Source organism: Pipra filicauda, unplaced genomic scaffold, assembly GCF_003945595.2.
Source record: "Pipra filicauda isolate LSUMZ 115617 unplaced genomic scaffold, ASM394559v2 scaffold707_size140544_pilon, whole genome shotgun sequence".
Taxonomy (NCBI): domain Eukaryota; kingdom Metazoa; phylum Chordata; class Aves; order Passeriformes; family Pipridae; genus Pipra; species Pipra filicauda.
This window is the reverse complement of record NW_024104873.1, coordinates 63,918-82,677: the sequence shown is the minus strand read 5'-3', so window position 1 is coordinate 82,677 and position 18,760 is coordinate 63,918. Positions and strand designations below refer to the sequence as shown.

General features: G+C 45.6%; 1 protein-coding gene across 1 annotated transcript; it reads right to left on the bottom strand.

The window, feature by feature from the left end:
* Window positions 1–13,766: 13,766 nt before the first annotated feature.
* LOC113986939 (agouti signaling protein) lies at window positions 13,767–18,273 on the bottom strand. Its single transcript, XM_027719130.2, has 3 exons — window positions 18,090–18,273; window positions 14,976–15,037; window positions 13,767–13,948 (listed from the first exon to the last, which is right to left on the bottom strand). Exons 1-3 carry the CDS (start codon window positions 18,268–18,270, stop codon window positions 13,772–13,774), a joined length of 420 nt encoding a protein of 139 aa, XP_027574931.1. The 5' UTR covers window positions 18,271–18,273; the 3' UTR covers window positions 13,767–13,771.
* Between the last annotated feature and the right edge of the window lie 487 nt (window positions 18,274–18,760).

The following is an 18,760-nucleotide window of genomic DNA, read 5'->3' as shown; positions in this document are numbered from 1 at the left end:
AATTTATTTAGGACGGGCCACCTGGAGGTCTGTGGTTCATCCCTGTCCTACCAGGGCCAGTTAGATCAGGTTGGATATGAGCTTGCCCAGGAGAGTTAGTCTGGGGACAGAGCTCACATCACCTTAGGCTTCTCTCCCGATATGAGAGCACTTTTCTGTACGTTTAAATGGAATTTCCTGCGTTGCTGCCTGGGCTGGTTCTCACCTGCACCTCTGGGGATGGACTAGCTCCATCTTCACTCCATGCTTGCATTAGGAATTCATAGGCAGCTTTAAATCCCTCTCCCCCTTCTCCAGGTTGACGAATCCCCATCTTGGTCTCTGTGTGTGTCCCACTGCCCTGCTGGGGGGTCTCTGTCTCCAGGTGGATGTCTCCAGTATGTCAGTGTTGTCATATTGAGGAGCCAGAGCTGGATGGGAGGCATCTTTAAAGTGCCAAACAGGAAGAGGGATCCCTGCTCTTCACTGTCTGGTTCCACTTTTCTTTCTACACCTCTGGATAAAGTTTGCATGGGCAGTCAAGGACCTTACACTGCAGCCTTTGGGGGAAAGGCTGCCTTGCCCTTTTCATCTTTGATCTGTTTTGTTGGGGTTTTTCTGAGTGACAGATCTGGTAGAGCAGCTCCCTTAGTTGACTGTTTGACCATCTGTGTCAAGAAATGGGCCTTGATGGTCTCCATAACTCTCCTGGATTGTTTGAGCACAAACCCAAGCCCTTCCAGCAGATGCTTCAATATATATTGATCTAAAAAATATATTCCTTTGGGAGATAAGGTACAGTGTGTTAGGAAAGCAGTGTACCTTTTTGGCTGAAATGTGGGGGTTTTTTGGAAGATCTGGCAGGAGTGGTTTAGGGTGGGGCCTGGCAACCAGTGGTTCTGTGTTAGTGGTGCTTTGTTGTTTTGGAGTGGGTCAGGACCTTCTTTTTCCATGATTGTTCATTGCAGAATTCACTTGTTTAACATGTAGAGAAATCTGTATGTCTATATATATGTACATGTTTGGCTCTTCTCATAAAAACTTGAGGTCCTGTGTTTCCTGCTTGTTGGAGCTCTTGGGAAGTTCGGTGAACATCACACTGCTGAGCTTCAGAAGATGTGTCTAGTGAGACATCCTGGGTGCAAAACTATGTCTGGAGTTTAGCTCCCTCCAGAGGCTCTAAGCACCTGAAATCATCATTCCACAGACAAGTCAGGGCAGTGTCCAGACACCAGCAGTGTGACCAGGTCTGAGCCATCCCATCTGCTTTGCAAGGCCCTGGGCCAGGGCACTGAAGCACCACTGTGACAACGAGACCTGTCCAGTGACTTCCTAGCACAGCATTTTCTTTGAGCAAACCAATGAAAAGCTGATTTGCTGCTGAAAGTGCAGTAGCGGGAACAAGTTAAAAACGTGGGATTTTGATGGTTTGAATTGATAAAAGTGCAGAAATCACATCTGGAATGTATTTGGTTAGATCGTGGATTTATTTTTTGTTGTTGTTGAAGAGCACTAGATCAGAGACAAACCCCAATAAAACCACTGGCAGAGTTTCTGCTCCTCCCTCTGGCTCCCTGAGGTGCAGTTGTGGTTTGGTGCTGGCTGCAGCAGTGCTGTGCCCAGTACCTGGCAGCAGTGTGGCTTGGCAGTTGGCAGAGGTAATGCAGGACCATGTTGAATATTTTTGTTCAGCCCTTTTTGTGCACTTCCCATTCTTTAGGTCCAGCTTATCAGCCTTCAGCCTAAACAGGGTCATCTTAGTTCTCACTATGATACGAGCTGTGCTTTGGCCAAACTCACATGTTGCTTCAGTTTGAACTCAAGGGAAATTTTGAATAACCTTTACAGAAAAATGTGCAGATTTCTCTTCTGTTTCAGAAGCTTTCCAGAATGGGTGGAAGACTTTGAAATGTGACCTTTGGTGTAGCAGCTGATTTTCTGTAAAAAATGCATATTGCTGTTTCGTGTTGGGACTCCCTGCTTGTTTCTTAATAGGTATCCAATCCACATTAAAGGAAAAGTGTCCCCAGCTGGGCAAGAAGGCCAAAGGCACCTGGGTTGTATCAAAACCAGTGTGTCCAGCAGGACCAGGGCAGGGATTGTCCCCCTGTGCTGGGCACTGGTGAGACCCCACCTCAAATCTTGGGCCCATCATGACAAGAAAGGCATTGAGGGGCTGGAGCTTGTCCAGAGAAGGGAACGGAGCTGGGAAGGGTCTGGAGCACCAGGAGCAGCTGAGGGAGCTGGAGGGGCTCTGCAACCCCCTGACAGGAGGGGGGAGCTGGGGGGGTCGGGCTCTGCTCCCAGGCAACAAGGGACAGGAGGAGAGGAAATGGGTCCAAGTTGCACCTGGGGAGGTTTAGGTTGGATATTGGGGAAAATGTCTTTCAGTGAAAGAGTGGCCAAGCAGTGGCTCAGGTTGCCCATGGCAGTGATGGAGTCCCCATCCCTGGAGGGGATGTGGCACTTGGGGACATGGGTTAGTGGTGAACTTGGAGGTGCTGAGGGAATGGTTGGACTCAATGATCATAAAGGTCTTTTCCAACCTAAATGGCACTATGAGATCACTCAGCCTTGTTGCTTGCTTGCTTTTTATGGGCAAGAGCACATCTGATGTCATTTACAGTTTCACTAAATCATTCATACTCATTTTTTAGTTCTTTTCTCCTTGTTTGTTTTCAGTCCACATGCAATTAATTCAGTGCTCAGTCTAGCCTGAGGTCAAGCATCCAGATTCCCCAAATACAGATGGTCAGACCCGCTGTGGTTACTCTGCAGTGGTTTGAGCAGGAATGAAGAATAGCAGTGAGGAGAGCCTGCTGTCTGTAGGTATCGAGGCTGTGCCCCAAACCCCCCCCAGGGGCTCATCTGGCATCCCCCATCTGGCTGGTGAGTCATGGGACAGGGACAGACTCCAGCTTCTCTCGCTCCTGGGACTCTGCAGGGCAGATACCACAGTGCCAGGGGGAGATGAGCTGCTGGCTCCCTGGGTCTGGCATGGGGGATCCCAGAGAGGATCAGAGGGGTCGCTGCACACGGAGACCTGTGCACAGGGAGGGATGAGAGCGGGAAGTGGGAACAAATGCAAGGTTCATACTCAAATTTGAGACACTCAGCAGGTCTGGTGTAGGGGTGAGCAGGGGGATGCACAGTACAATGCTCTGGTGTCCCCTGGGGAAGCTGCAGTGAGAGGCTGTCCCAGAGCAGCGAGGGGCCCTTGGGCTCCCGCCCCCAACCAGGCCGAGCAAAGGTACAGAGTCCTAAAGCAGCTCTACCTTTCAGCTCAGCAGCCTCTCCCTCCAGTCTTGTTTGCAGGCTCCTTTTGAGGGGCAAAAATGCAAGAAGTGAGATTTCCATCTGTGCACGGAGGAGGTCCAGGTTGGGAAGGCGTGTACAGAGTGTCAGAGGGATGTGCAGAGGTGCCGTGTGCTCTGGTTCATACTAGAGGAATTGACTCAGATTTGCAGCTTCCCCCCACCCCCTTGTCCCCCACATATGAGCAACCACTGGCTGAGAATTGGGAAATGTCTGGTTAACAGCTGTTCCTCAAATTTAGCCATTCCTGGCTTTTAATTTAGCAGGGCTTTTTCTACTATTCTCTTCTACCCGATCAGGAAATGTCCTCAGGAGTAAAGTGCTACATCAGACCTGGTTGCCACGCTGGGAAAAATTTTAATTTAATGCTATATCCAATTTCATTTTGTTTTTTAACACCTTCAGGTCCAGCAGCAAACCACTGCCTTCAGTGCAGTTGGGCTCTCCTGGGGGGTGATGAGCACCATCACCTTGGCGTCCCTGCAAAATGATGGAACCTGGTGAGAAACGAAGTTACTGATGAAGGATTGTCCTCCTCGTCTTCAGACAGCTCTGATTTGGCCAGAAGTAGTCACATATTGCCTTAAAAGCCTTTCAGATTATTTTTCTGTTAATGCTGTCCTTATTGTTACCAGTGGAAATACTCTTGTAAAATGTGGCACCTCCTGCTCCTGTTTTCCCTCCACTGTTGAGTCAGAAGTGATAAGAGAACACAAGCTCTATATTTCTCCACTTAACCAGAAATGCCAGGCTCCCTGATTTTTAAGTTTGCAATACATTTTTTCTAGCCCTGCTCTTTATTTTTTTTTTTGCAGAGCTGGATGTTCTGGGAAATGGAGATTGATGGGGGTGTAGAGGCTGCCTGAGGAATTGGGGATCACTGCAGCAGAGAACAAAGGATGGATAAATGGATGTTGCACTGGTGACTGTGATTCATGACTGAGCTTGTTTTCATTGCAGTGGTTCTGCTTGCAGATGATAGGAAGTTTCTCAGAAGCTAATTTTGGTTTGTAGCCTGTGGGCCTTTTTCTTAAGACAAATCCATTGTAGTGAATGTGCCCTGTGAAGCCTCAGCAGTGTTTGCAGTAGCATTGTTTGCCACTGGACAGCTTTGCACAATTGTAAGAAGCATCAATTACAGTTATTTTTCTTCTTTTTTAAAGTCACTAATCCTTCAGGCCTGTGGTTTGCATGCCAGCTTAGGGAAAGCAAAACCAAACAAAAGACTGGAAGAAGAAGAAGAAAAAAAAGCCCTGTGAACAAACACTTCCAGAAGTGAATAGGATGAAAACAAAATGGTTTAATGTTCTGCAGCATCCTTTGTACTGGATGGGGACTAACATCCCCACTGCTTGTCTAATTCCCTGAAATTCCATGGCAGAAGTTAAATTCTTCAGGATATTGAGAAAATCTACAGCGAAGTTTTTACTTCTTGTTCCATCTGTAGAGTCCAGAGACACTTCTCAGCAAGCCTGGTACTTTTCTGTAGCACTCCGGCTTTGGTTTCATTGCCTGGAAAATCATTTCCTTAAGGGAATGTTAAATGAGCCACAGTCAGAGATGTGTGCTCCTTTTCCCTGGGGAGCAGCAGCACTGGAGCAGTGAACTGAACAGCACTGCAGATGTTGAGAGCACCTGAAATGCTCAGTAATGGGGCTGACCCCCAGATTTTGGTTTAAGCCCGGGCTTATTGTTGGTATCTGCTTTGCATTATTAACTTGTTCCACTCAGAACAAACATTTGGTGGTTCTGTTCTTTTTCCCCTCCTAAACTTCTTTTCTGTGTGTGTATTATTAACAACTGGTTACCAGCTCCTTTTGACTCTTTCTGGGGGTCTGACCTGCTGCTGAGGTACCATTTTGTAGATAAAGAACAACTTCCCTGCCCAAACTCTTGGCTTAGAAGAAAGATCTTGGAGGATGTTGAATGAGTAAGTTGAGGGGAATGCAGGGAAGCAAAGCCTCTGGTCTGCTCATTGGTTGTCATAGAATTTTAAATTCTCACACATACACACATTCACACACAACTCTCGTGGAGGGCTCCTTCATTTGCACAAACATACTTTGGAATTTTTTCATGTTCAACTTAAAATTCAAAACTATATAACCATTTTTATAATTTAAAGATAAATTATATATTCCCCCATTTCTAAAACAATATGTACTTCTTTATGTTAATTTTTAGACTTTAAGAAAATAATTGTTATAAAAACTCAGAAAATTGTCAAAAAATCAAAATTCAACAAATTTTAAAAAATGTTAATAAAATATTAATTAACTTTGTCTTCTTCTATAAGGCCCTCTATTCCCCCCTCTTTGTTAGTAGGTAGTACATTTTCATGCCAATAGCTTCCTTTTACTTATAAAATTAAAAGTTGATAAACTTAAAAAGGCATAAATAAGTTATTGTTATAGTTTGTTAATATTAATGACTGTTTTTGTATACCAGTAATTTGAGATATACTTGGAGATTGGAATGCAGGTAACTTTTGTAGAGCCATTCACGGTTGCAGTGACATTCTGCTCCACACTTATTGGAACCACATTTAGGACAAGGATAAAAACATCCCAGGCAATCTTCACCTAGGCAATCACAAGGATCCATTTTACTGTATAGTAACAGTCCTTCAGTGCTCCAAATATTTGCTTCCCAAATGGAGAAATTGGTATGAATTGAATCACAGCTTTGTAGCAAGGAGGTTTTTAAATACTGAAACTTTCTAGTTTAAAGTGCTCTGGCTCTGTCAGATACTTCTGAGGCCTTTTCAGAGAGAGGGATCCCTGGCTGTTGAATTACTTTAAATGCATTTGCTCCTGTTTCCATTCTTGAAGACTTTAAGATCTTCACCAAGGGGTGAAAGACTGTTATCCTTGAATTAGTTTTTATTTTTATACGTATATATTTAAACACCACCTTTTTTTTTAATGGAAACCAAGGAAGAGTGAGACTGTAAATTCTCATGGGTGATTTCTGGCTGTTACTGTTATAAGTCCTATAATGCTCTTGTTCCTCTGTTTGAGGGAGCTGTACATATGCCCACGAGATCACAAATGACATTTTAGCTGAGGAAACTGCCCAAAATAGCCAGGGTACCACAAAACCACTGTTATTAGGTAAATCTACTGGATAGGCTAAAATGTGGCGAGTGAGTGACGAAGGTGTTATTAAAGTATATTAAAGCCAATAGAGGATTTCCACTGATGCAGAAGGACCTGATCACTAGGAATGGATGTATTTTAGCCTTTTCCTGCCTTTATCTATGCTGAATGAAAACCACATGTGAGTTGGGTTGTGACACTAATAGAGCCATTTTAGGGCTCCCAAATTTCAGGCAGGATTTCATCTCAAAGGATTTCCTGGACAGAAAGATGTGTGCATATGCCATGCAGCAACTGTATAGTTTCTCATTTCACTGAAAAAAATCTTGCAGAAATAACTAAAACCTTCTTTTCCTTCTGGGAGAGGGCCTTAGCCATGTGTTGGCCATCTGAGAGGTCTGCCAGTAAAGTCTTTGTATTACCCCAGAAAACACTGCAGGCACCACAAATTTCTGCGGGGCAGTTTGAGAGTGAGTGGCTGTGCTTTTGGGCAGCCTCGTGTGTCTCTGGCCTTGTGCTGCTCCTCCAGCTGGGGATGGTCTCCCACAGGTCCCATGTCACATCTGCCAGCCTTGCACGGGTGTTCCTGGTGTGGCAGAGGTGGCACTGGGCCTCTTGTGAAAAGCAGTTGGCAAGGGAAAAAATTTCCTTTCCCTCTTCCAACCCCCTCCAATGTCACTGTGCGAGAGGCAGAAAACAACTGTTGATTCTGGGAGACCAGAAAAACCCAAACTAACCCATCCTGCCAGACTGACAGTTGAGTGTCTTGGTCCCCTGATCAGGGTAATTTGCTGGGGAAGGGGAAGGAAATTCCACCAAATTCACTCTGGCTGTGAAACTTCTCTGTTTTACAGGTTTAAGAGCTGCTGTTGTGAGTGGCCACGTGTGCTGGGACCCAGAAAGGCCCCGTGCCCTGGGCTGATCCCCCACCGTGGGCAGCATGGGAGGGGGGATTCTGCCCCTTGGATGAGACACCCCCCCCTGCAGAGCTGCCTCCAGCCCTGGGGTGTCCAGCACAGCAAGGACATGGAACTGCTGGAGAGAGTCAGAGGAGGCACGAAGGTGAGCTGGGAGAGCTGGGGGTGCTCAGCCTGGAAAAGAGAAGGCTCCAGGGAGACCCTGTTGTGGCCTTTCAGTACGTGAAGGGGGTCTGTAAGAATGATGGGATCAGACTTTTTAGCAGGGCCCGTTGTGGTAGGAGAAAGGGTGGTGGTTGTAAACTGAAAGAATTTGTAGATTTAGAATAGATATAAGGAGGATTTTTGCTTTTGTGCTGAGGGTGGTGAAACAATGATATAGGTTGCCCCTGGATCCCTGGAAGTGTCCAAGGCCAGGTTGGACAGGGTTTGGAGCAACCTGGGCTAGTGGAAGGTGTCCCTGCCCTGGCAGGGGGTGGAATGAGATGGGCTTTAAGGTCCCTTCCAACCCAAACCCTTCTGGGATTCCAAGAGTGAGCGAACGTGTTGCAGGTCTGTTGTGTGTGTGTTCCTGTGCTTTGTGCTATGGCAGAAGCTGCTGATGCCATTGGAAAATACCTGTTGGAGTCTGGATACTGCCAGAACAGAAACTGGAACAGTGGAGGTTGTACAAATAGAGGAAGGAATTGTTCATGGAGTGCCAAGGTTCAGCACTGCCTGTGTGTGTGCCCACCTGCGATGCCCTCAGTTGTATTTTTATACTGCTTAGCCCAAAAGTGTATGAAGGTGTATGAAAGTGCAGTCTGTAGCAGACTGGGGAGCTTCAGTCATTGCCTTTGGTTGGGTGCTTGTCAAGAGTGACTTGGGAATTTCTCATCCTCAAAGTTAGAAAAGCATGTGGTGCTTCAGGTGGTTTGCATCTAGCACAGGAAGCAATTATTTCTTTTCAACAATCAAATGTACTACAGAAATGGAAGATTATGTTTCTTTTTGGAAACGAGGAGCTGTTTGCTGTACACTCTTGGTTTTGGAAATAAAGTGTCTGTGGCAAATCTGCCCCAGGTATTGCAGGGGTAACTGGGATTTTGCAGTGTAGTGGCCCCAGCTGGCCCATCCCATGTGTTTCCCTCAGGGTGCTGGAGATCACACTGAGGAGAGGACTGTCTGGGGGGACAGCAGGTCAGAGCTCGGCAGCAGAGAGAAAAAAATGTGAATTGTTCCTGGGTTTGTTGAGGGAGTCCCTTGTTAATTATTTTCTTTTTCAGACCTGAGTACATCGGGTGAGCAATTGGCTCTGGGGTCGGGCACAGAGGGTGACAGTGACTGGGGTGACATCAGACTGTGACCTGTCACTACTGGGGTTCCCCAGGGCTCCATCTGGGCCCTGTGCTCTCCAACATCTCCACCAATGACTTGGACACGGCACTGGAAGGGACACTGAGCAAGTTTGCAGATGACCCAAAACTGGGAGGGGCTGTTGAGCCCCTCGAGGGCAGGGAGGCCCTGCAGAGAGACATGGACAGGTCCGAGGGCTGGGAATCACCACCCATGGGAAGTTCAACAAGGGCAAGTGCTGGATTCTGCCCCTGGGATGGGGCAACCTTGGATGTATGGACAGAGTGGGGAATGAGAGGCTGGAAAGCAGTGCTGGGAAAGGGCCCTGGGGGTCCTGGTCGGTGGCCACTTGGCCCTGAGTGAGCAGTGCCCTGGCAGCCAGGAGGGACATCCCTGTCCTGGGGCATCAGGGAGGGGACTGTCCCGCTCTGCTCTGCCCTGGGGAGGCCTCACCTTGAATATTGGGGCAGTTTGGGGGGACACAATGTAAGGAAGATGTTCAGCCATCAGAGAGTGTCCAAAGGAAGGACAGGGAGATGGGAAGGGCCTTGATTTGAAGCCGTGGGAGGACACTGAGGACACTTGGTGTGTTCAGCTGGAGCAGAGGAGGCTGAGGGGAGAGCTCACTGCAGTTCCAACTGCCTGGGCAGGGGCAGAGGAGGGGCAGGGACTGAGCTCTGCTCTGGGGGGACCAGGGACAGCACCCAGGGAATGGCTGGAGCTGTGTCAGGGCATGGTCAGGTTGGATCTCAGGCAAAGGTTCTTCCCCCACAGGGTGGTTGGGCACTGCCCAGGCTCCCCAGGGCAGTGGGCACAGCCCCAAGGCTGCCAGAGCTCCAGGAGGGTTTGGATGATCCTCTGGGGCACAGGGGGTGACTCTTGGGGCTGGGCCTGTGCAGGGCTGAGAGTTGGACTCGATGGTCCTTGTGGGTCCCTTCCAACTCAGCATATTCTGTGATTCTGTGAACTCAGTTTAACTCATATATGTGTTAAATAGGACACTGGATGTGGACAAGTGCTGAATTGACCTATTTAGTGTGTTTATAGAGTCACTTCTGGCCATAGAATGGTCTAATTAATCTTGAAGTACTCTGTTGAAAAATGTTATGATTTAATGCTTTTTTGCTTTGTCCTTGAGTGGCATTTAATGTCTACACCCAGTCAGGGAGTGACCTCAAGGCTGCAGTACCTCCTGAGGAGTGTGTCCTCTGAGAGGTCTGCTGGAGGACTGAGATGATGCAATTTTTGCTCTGTAAAATGGAACTCCCACAGAGCCAGCTTTGGGCATGGCACATACAACTTCTTCCTTGGCTCCTCAGTTTGGATATGCAAATGTCCATCTGGTTTTCCTGTAATTAGGTTAGCACTGTCCTCATCTCAAAGGGATCTCATCCGTTCTTTCACCACCCTCAGCTAAAGCAACATCACAGATGCTGCTGACTCACCTAGAGAATTGGGGAAAAGTCATTTTACCTTCCATCAAATCTTTCCTTCTCTGAGAATTTCCTGAAGGCTGTCGTGGGGAGTTGTTTGGTTTCCTTTTGAGGTCTCCCAGACCGTTTCAATGATTAGCTTGGAAAACTATGACATGTTTAAAATTAGTTTGGTACAGTCGTTAAGATGTTAATTCTACCATTTGTTTTATCCACCAGGATAAACTTGGGTTTTATGGGCTTTGAGTGTGACAATGAGCAATCAAGCCAGGCCTCTGGATGGGGAAAATATAGTATCTGTTTTAAATTCGCCCAAGACAGGCAATATTCAGAAAAACTAACAGTGATTTATTTGTGCTTAATCCTCCTAACCTCTAATTAGGGTGAAACTCCCATTAGTCTCTAGGAGCACAATGACTCTGTCATGGAGCAGTACTGGGACTGTCTCTACACTTGAATTCCAAGAAATTTTCAGTGGAGGTATTTTGGTATCTGACAGCTAAAAATTTAACACTCTATTTTTGTCATGTGCACGTTTTATCATCTGTGTGCTGGTGACATTCCAGGTGGGTCCCTGGGGGAACTCTTACTCAGCAGAAATAGCTGTTTAAATTAAAAACATTGAAGCAAACATTTGGTGCCCATATTTTATTGATTTCCATATCCTCTCAGCACCTCATGCAACATGATCTTTACCCAGAAAGGTCAAGTCACTAAGGCTACTAATTTCAGAGTACTTGGTTATATATATTATATATAATATATATTATATATATTCTTTGGTGTGATAGATGAACAGCAAAGAAAGCATAACCTCTTTCTAATAAATTCCAGTTGCAAAGAAGGCTTATTAATAAATCAAATTTTAAAATGCACTGTAGGTAAATGCTATATTAAAAAGTGTATGCATATGTGTTGAAAAACAAATCCCTTCAGTGGTCTGCCTGGGTCTTTCCTTTTCCTTCACTGCACATCCTGTCCTTGGCTGGGTCTGCTGCCATGTCCGTGGCTCCTCAGGTGGGTCTGGGCACTTCCCACATCCCTTGGTGACAGTCCCAGGCTGTGCTACACCTCTGGATGATGGGGTGTCCTTGGCAGGTTTTCTGGTGACACCAGTCTGGGAGCAGGGGCTGATAAGTCCAGAGGGACTGAGCCAGGCTGCAAAACCAGTCTGAACCTCCTGCTGGTCAACAAGGAGAAGCACAAAGTCCTACCCCTGGGAAGGAACAGCCCCAGGCACCAGGATGTGCAGGGGGACACCCAGCTGGGAGACAGTTCAGCAGGAAAGGCCCTGGGGGGGCCTGGAGAGCACAAAGTTGGACGTGAGTCTGTGTGCCCTTGCAGGACAGAAGGTAAGTTGTGTCCTGGGCTGTGTTGGAAGGACTGTCACCAGCAGGTCGAGGAGGGGATCCCTTCCCTCTGGTCAGCACTGGGCAGGTTATCCCTGGGGGGCTGTGTCCAGGTTGGGCCTCCCCAGCACCAGGGAGACATGGACATACTGGAGAGAGTCAAACATCAGGAAGCTTTTTTTTCTGTTTTTAATGGTGAGGGTGACCCAGCACGGGGACAGGTTGCCCAGGGAGGTGGTGGAGTCTTCCAAAGCTGCCTGGACACAGTCCAGGGCAAACAGGTCTAGGAGGCCCTGCTTGGACCAGATGACTTCCAGAGGTTCCTGCTGTCCTCAGCCACCCTGTGATTCTGCAAACTGGAGTGGGAGCTGCTGTCCAGAGAGCAGCTGTTTGGTTTCTGGCTCTCTCTCCTTCCCTTCCCTCTCCTCCTGATCCTCTTGACCCACGTAAAATACAGATTTTCTGACCGGACTTTCTGGTATGAAAATGACACTGTCAACAACTTGAAGGGAACCTAAATCTTTACCTAGTAAAGGAAGGGTCCAAATTCCCAAGTCTGCTGTAATGTGCCAGTCTTCCTTCTCATTCCCTTTTTATCATGTCTGAGTGGCTTACAGATTCCTGAGCCAAGATATATGATTAAAAACATACCTATGTAAATGTACAAGAATTCAAGCTTGCATGGCATGTGTCAACAGATGTATTTTATAAAAGATAAGGAACACAATGGCATCCTGTCATCATTAGGGCTCTCTCTTAGATTAATCTGTCATCTTTATATCTTTAGACTGAACAAAAATTTCTGTCAGCACCTGACCTGTGTTTTGAGTTCTGGGCTTCAGACCAATTATTATAAGAAAAAAGAGTTTGTGAGGCTTGAGTGCCTTTGGAGTGTCATCTGTATCATCTTGGCCTTCCTGGAAGACTTTTGTAGCCCTCAGCTGTGTGTTTAGAAATAAATCAATGAAGAAATTTCCTCTCAAGCAGACCTGCACAGAGGATTAGAAAATTCATGAGCTGCGTTCAAAATTCACGGTTAGAAAATGTGTGACTGTGAAATCTGCAGAGTGTTGACAGGGACCCCGTGGAGGCAGGTGGAGAGAACACAGGAGAGAGGGGTTTAACCTGGAGTGAACGTGGCTCCTGGGGGGACTGGGAATAGCAGTGGGATGAAGGGAAAATGCTGAAATCAAGGAAGTACCGAAGAAGAAAAAAAGAAGGGAAGGGAGCAGGGGAGATGAACCCTGTAGAGATACAGAACAGAGGAGGTGAAAAGCAAGAGCTGGAGTCTGACAGAGGAGTCATTGGGACATTTTCTGGGTCTGCTCCCTCCTTATTCTCCTGGTAGTTTAACCAAGAAGGAGTTTCCTTCTGTGCCATCTTGGATACCTTGAGATTGAGACAAAGAGCTTCAAGAACAAGAGAAAGAAGCCTCCCAGACACCTGTTTGCTGCTGCCTTGAGCTTCACTCACACCTTCAGAGCTGTTTCTGAGCCTTTACACCCTTTGATGTGGGTTCTTTTTTTCCCCTGTGGTCACTGGTTGCCTGCAGCACACGGAGACTGATGCCTGAATTCACCCTTGGGGTAGGTTCTGGGAGCTGCCTCTAGTAGTAAAGGGCAAAGAAAGGGATTGATTGCTTATAATTTGCTTTGCTTCAAGATGTACATGTGGGACATACATTCATTTTTGGCTGATCTTTCCTTCTTCCTCCAAGTTGTGGATATGTCTTCCTGCTTTTGGGATTTCTATACACAATATCTTTGGCACCAGGAGAAGAAGGGCTGAAGAATTGATTCCTATGGACATGGCTGGGGAAAAAAATCTGATTTTTATGTTATGAGGCACAGATACATTTAGGGTCCAAGTATACATGTATTTTATACACATGGGAGGTGCTGGTTACTGCAATGACTATAAACCCTGAAGGTGGATGGACTGATGCTCAGATGAGGATGATTGAAAAATTGCCTTATTTTCGGGTAGAATAACCTACATAAATTCTTGTCTTGATTTTTGTTGAATATATGAAAAGGGTTATGACTCTCTTAAAAAAAGAGCCAAAAACCCGAACAATCCCAAAGCACCAAAAATCCAGAATTCATCCTAAAACAAACTCTTTGCTAAAAATACCTAATCACTGTCAATCTCCCTGGTTGTCTGCTCCTTGAAATAACATCCTGGCTGTGATACCATTAACCCCGTAAAAAACCTGTCCACTAAATTTTAAGAGGGGCAAATCCAAGCTTCAGAGCTCTCTATTTTGCCATACACACGGAGCAATTCGGAACACCCACTTGAGAAACTAAAGAAAGACAGGAGCCTCACTGTGTCCCCAGCTTGGCTTAGCACTTGGGGTTTAACATTAGGCACTGGCAGATTGTCTGGAAGATTCGGCATTTGCACAAAGCACAGTAGTTACAGCAGGAATTCAGGTGTGGTTTGCAGGGTTTGAAGGTTGGCACACAGTTGGCAGCTGGTGGGGGCCTTGGTTTCGGAGGTGTCTTGCGTTCAGCATTTTTCTGGAAGACAAAAACGTGGGAATTCGTGGAAAAGTGAAGTGAGCACAGGTCACACGGGTCAAGAGAGGGAACGGAGGGAGGGTCTGGCTTGAGGTGAGGAGGTGGTTGCTGGCAGTGAGACCTGGATTAGCAACACAGAGGTGTGGTTGGTTTGGATCGTGGGAAATGGTGGCTGGAGACCAACCCTCTGAGCAAAATGATAAACCTTGTGAGCCCTGGGTTTTGACTGTGACTGGGCAGAGTGCTGGAAAATGATCTGTAGGGAAAACTGTGGAAGCGGTGAAGAAAGATATAGAAAAACATTCAAAGATGATGAAGTTATCAATAAAACTAATTAAGGTGTTGTGCCTGGACCCCCAAACTTTTCAAATGAAAGACTGAACCCTCCCTGTTGGTCTGTGGGGCTGGTACTACTTTGCTGGGCTGAGAGAGCAGGGAGGTGACCTGGCAATGCTCCACCTCCCAGGGCTGGGCTGCCAAGCTGCCTTTGGAGCCCAGTGATCCTTCATCCATGAGAAACCTTAACTGCACACACGGATAAGTGTCCCCCAGCCTGCCCAAGGAGTGCTGCTCCTCCGTCTGGGACCGGGAAAGGTGGGAAATTTTGGGTTGCTCAGCACGTGCCTGGGACCTGGGAGGGATCTCTGGAACATGCCAGCTGCAGGCACCCTGTGCACCTTTGTAACTCAGAGTTATGGGATAGTTTGGATGGGAAGGGATCTTTAAAGCCCTTCTTGTTCCACCCCCTGCCATGGGCAGGGACACCTTCCACTAGCCCAGGTTGCTCCAAGCCCCGTCCAACCTGGCCTTGGACACTTCCAGGGATCCAGGGGCAGCCACAGCTTCTAGTTTTCTTTCCACCTTTATTATTTTGCATGTGGTTTTACAGTATTTAGAGCTTTAAGCTGTATGTCAATTATTTAACTCAGGGAATGGCAGTAAAAGCCTTCCAAATGAATGCACAGAGGGAAGCTCTACATGTAACAAACCATTCTAATTCAACAAAGTTTTCTGAACAACCACCTACCTTGGAAGATTTCTTGTTCTCTGCCTCTTTCCTGCTGACTTTCTGGGATCTTCTAGTTAAATCTTCAATGAGAATAGCACAACATAATATGAAACCAATTTTACAGCATGGTGTTTTGTTGAGATAATCCTATTTTTGGGTGAGAGAAGGCGAATAACCTGCATTGCCACCTCATCCCTGTGTGTTTTCAGTGAAGGTGTTCACCTCAGGCTCAGAGTGTCTGAACTCTTGTTGTCACTGCTGCTTGTGCAAAGCAGAAGAATACTGATGTTTGTATTTTAGGAGAGAATGTTTACACTTTGTTTGGTAGATGCAAACAAGGAACAATTTCGGAGAAATAAAATTAAAGGTCCCTGTCTAAAAGATGAGGGTACTCGTGAACATTAGTCATGTGAACAAAAATAGGAAAAATCTTTAGAATTCTGTATTTTTTTCTGTTAGAAGGTGGTGTTACATGCATAATTTTGGAAGGAATTAGGAAGTGTACACTGGTTTTCACAAGCAAAAACTCTTTGCTGGTTTGGTACAAACTCCTCATCTGAGTGATGCCACCTTTCATTTGCAGTTCTTTGTTCCTTCTCCACCCACCATTTGTTTTAGAAAACATTATTCTCAAAGGTGTTTCATTCATGTGCCTGTAACTTGGATTATCATATGTCTTTATCACTATATATATACATTTATAACTATATATAAATTCCATGACTAAGACTTGTCTTGGCCTCTAACACAGCAAGACTGTTAAAGTGTGAGACACTTCCCAGCTCCCCAACCTGTTATATTTTTGATACCTTTACTCTGTGTGTGAGTTTTGTAATAAGCACTGTATGTATGTAATGAATGATTGGGATAAAAAATGTCCATATCCCCACTGATAAATGGTGGCTCCTCATCTATTCCAGTGTTCTCTATCAGTATGTTTCTGAATATTTGCTAATTGCAACAGAGTGAAGAACAAACAGTTTGGGCTGGTTTGAGGTGTTTCATTTATTAATCATGATTTTTTATGGTTAGAGTTATGTATCTCTAAGAAATAGTGTGGGGGGAAACCTGTACTTCAAGCATATAAAGTTATTGTCACTTAATAAGGGCAAGCCTTAATAAAGGTACTGCACTAACTCGATTAGTGATTTGGACCCAGTTCCAGCTGGAATATTGAGTGTTCTTTGTTATTCTGTCCTTTGAAACTTCCTGACAGTAACAAAGATACGTGTAAGTAATTTAAATCTACCTCAATTTGACTTTGTGTAGTCCAGTTGTACAGGATTGCTTGGATTGCTTTGGCTATAAGAGAGGTGAGTGTTATGCAGAGATCTGTTTCTTTGAACTATTCCTGCATTTTCAGTGTCAAATGTTCACTCTGTTGTATGAAAGGACATTTTATGTAGGGGAGGAACGAATGCAAAGGTGAACTGGAGATTGTGGTGCTGGCTTAGACTCAGACTATCAGTGTGCTGGGGGTTGCTCTTCACTCCCTGGCTGATTGCTTCATCCCTCTGTTGACTATAAAATGGGGAAGCAGAATAGCTGGGATGTGCCATGGAGGGGATACAGGATGCTCTGCTCCTGAGGGAGGAGTCTCTTTGCAGACAACCAAACGGGGCAGAGAGGGACGAGGGCTTTTGTGGGGCATTGCAGAACCCCCCAGAGCAAAAGGGCCTGACAGTGTTAGGGGATCTTTGCTATCCTGCATGTCCGTTGGCAAAGGAATAGCAGAGAATCCTTGCAGAGCCGTGGAACAGTTTGGTACCTCAAAACGAGCTGTACTGAAAATCTCTTCAACCTCCCCTTTTTGTTCTGAAAAAGGAAGGTATCTGAGTAGTATCTGAGAGTATCTTAGAGTATCTGAGAGATGTTCCATCTGAGAGATGTTCCATCTCTGTAGTAAACTCAGTTCGTGGAATCCCAGAATGGTTTGGGCTGGAAGGGACCTTAAAGCTCATTTTGTTCCACCCTCTGCCACGGGTAGAACACCTTCCACTAGCCCAGGTTGCTCCAAACCCCATCCAGCCTGGCCTTGGACACTTCCACCTGGCATGACACAGCATCTCTGTCATGCTTAAAGCAGGGGCTCACTTTTGTGAGAAGATAGAGAAATCAACTGAAGTGAGTGTATTTTATATCTCTGATTTTAATTGGAGTAAAAAAAAAATGTTGGAAGTGTGATGCTGAAGGTATCAGGGATCACAAGGACCATGCAATGGTGCAGCTTGGGAGGCTGCACAGCAGCACAAGGTTCACTAAACTTGCAGTTAAACAAGGCCAAGTTAACTCAGCATTCAAACATTCAGATTTCTGTAGAAATGCAAGTGCAGGGCAACTGTTTTTCCTTAAAGAAATGTCATCCTGAGTAAGAGCTCTGAAAAAATACAGTAAACAAGGTAAGAAACCAAACTGCTTTAAGCAAAAGCTCTAAAAGCCTGTAGAAAGGAGCTAAACAAGAGTATTTTTTGGATTATTAGTGTTTTGACAGAGTTATGAATGGTGTTCTGCAGCTAATTAGCTCCAAAAAATTGATTCTTGAAACCAGAAGTTTGTGTAAATTAGGGCAGACACAAGGAAAATATCTTGTGAAGAAAAGAGTTAAGCTTTGCCTAACAAGGTTCTTCCCTAACAGGACAGAGTAAGAGTAGGGATAGAGCTGGTCCTGTCTTGGATAAATAGATAACCCCTGGCTCTCCCTTGCAGTGCTCTTTTCTTCCCCTGGTTAAACTGAGGTGATATTAATACCTGTTAATGCTGTTGATTTCTCTACCACAAGAGCAGATACTTAAAAAGACCCCACATTATGCTCATATTTTTTATATGCATGAGATTTTCAAAGGAAGATTATTGCCCATATTAGCAGAAGAACACCTAAACACAAAAAGACCTGCAGTATGATAGGACCTGAAGTAAAATCTGTAAAACTAAAATAAGTCATCTGATGATTATTCTTTTTTTCCTCTAAACTGAGGGTTGTCACATTGTCATTCTTGGGTGCTGTAGCCACAACAGCTCTGCACTAAGGCAATTGTGTGACATTGCAGTGTTATCCAAATAGTCTGTAGGAACCAACAACTGCATTTTCTGCAAATCCTATTAATTTGGCACCGAATGGCAGATTTTACTCACCTACTATGGAGATGGGTGGGAGATCTGAGAGATCCATTCTGCTGCTCCTGGACAGGTTGCATTCTGCCTTCTCCTCAGTGACCATGTGGGAATCAGCAGCTCTGAGCAAGCTGTAGCAGAGCAGGAGGCTGAGGAAGAGCCTCTTCCTTTCCATCGTGGGGAGGAAAAATTCCATCATCATGAAAACCAAAGTTGGTCAAAACCTGCAGGTGGAAGAGGTGCAAGGATATGAATCTCAGAAATGGTTTTCTGTCACGTTGTGCAGCTTTAGCAACAAAACTTTGACAGTTCTTTTACTTCCAGCACTTTGATACCAGAATACCTAAGTTTCTAGTTGTCAGAGTGGAAGAACACTGTATCAAATAGAACTCTCTTAGACAGTCTCTTTTTTCCTGATTCTTTCCTCGAAATGTTTATTTTCCCAGAAGATGCAGGAGATCTCCCAGGCGAGTTTTACAACGACGTATGACCAAGGGCAGAAGCTCAATCGCTTCATCAGACTTTTTTTCCCAGAAAATCTCGTTAACAGATTTGTCCTAGAAAACATGGAAAAATAATGACAATTTAAAAAAAAAACCCAAACCCACAAATTGTGTTTCCCTGTAGTTTTCTCCTCTTGAAAATAACCTCAAAAGTGACTGCTCTAATCCCGTTGTAAATCACGGCTGTAA

What these genes read in the sequence shown, in the direction of transcription:
- LOC113986939 (XM_027719130.2), bottom strand. Translation starts at nt 18,270, where the DNA reads ATGATGATGGAATTTTTCCTCCCCACGATGGAAAGGAAGAGGCTCTTC. An exon ending in CCCACCCATCTCCATAGTAG is followed by an intron (nt 15,038 to 18,089) that starts GTGAGTAAAATC and finishes TTCTCATTGAAG; the next exon opens with ATTTAACTAGAAGATCCCAG. An exon ending in AGAACAAGAAATCTTCCAAG is followed by an intron (nt 13,949 to 14,975) that starts GTAGGTGGTTGT and finishes TTTGTCTTCCAG; the next exon opens with AAAAATGCTGAACGCAAGAC.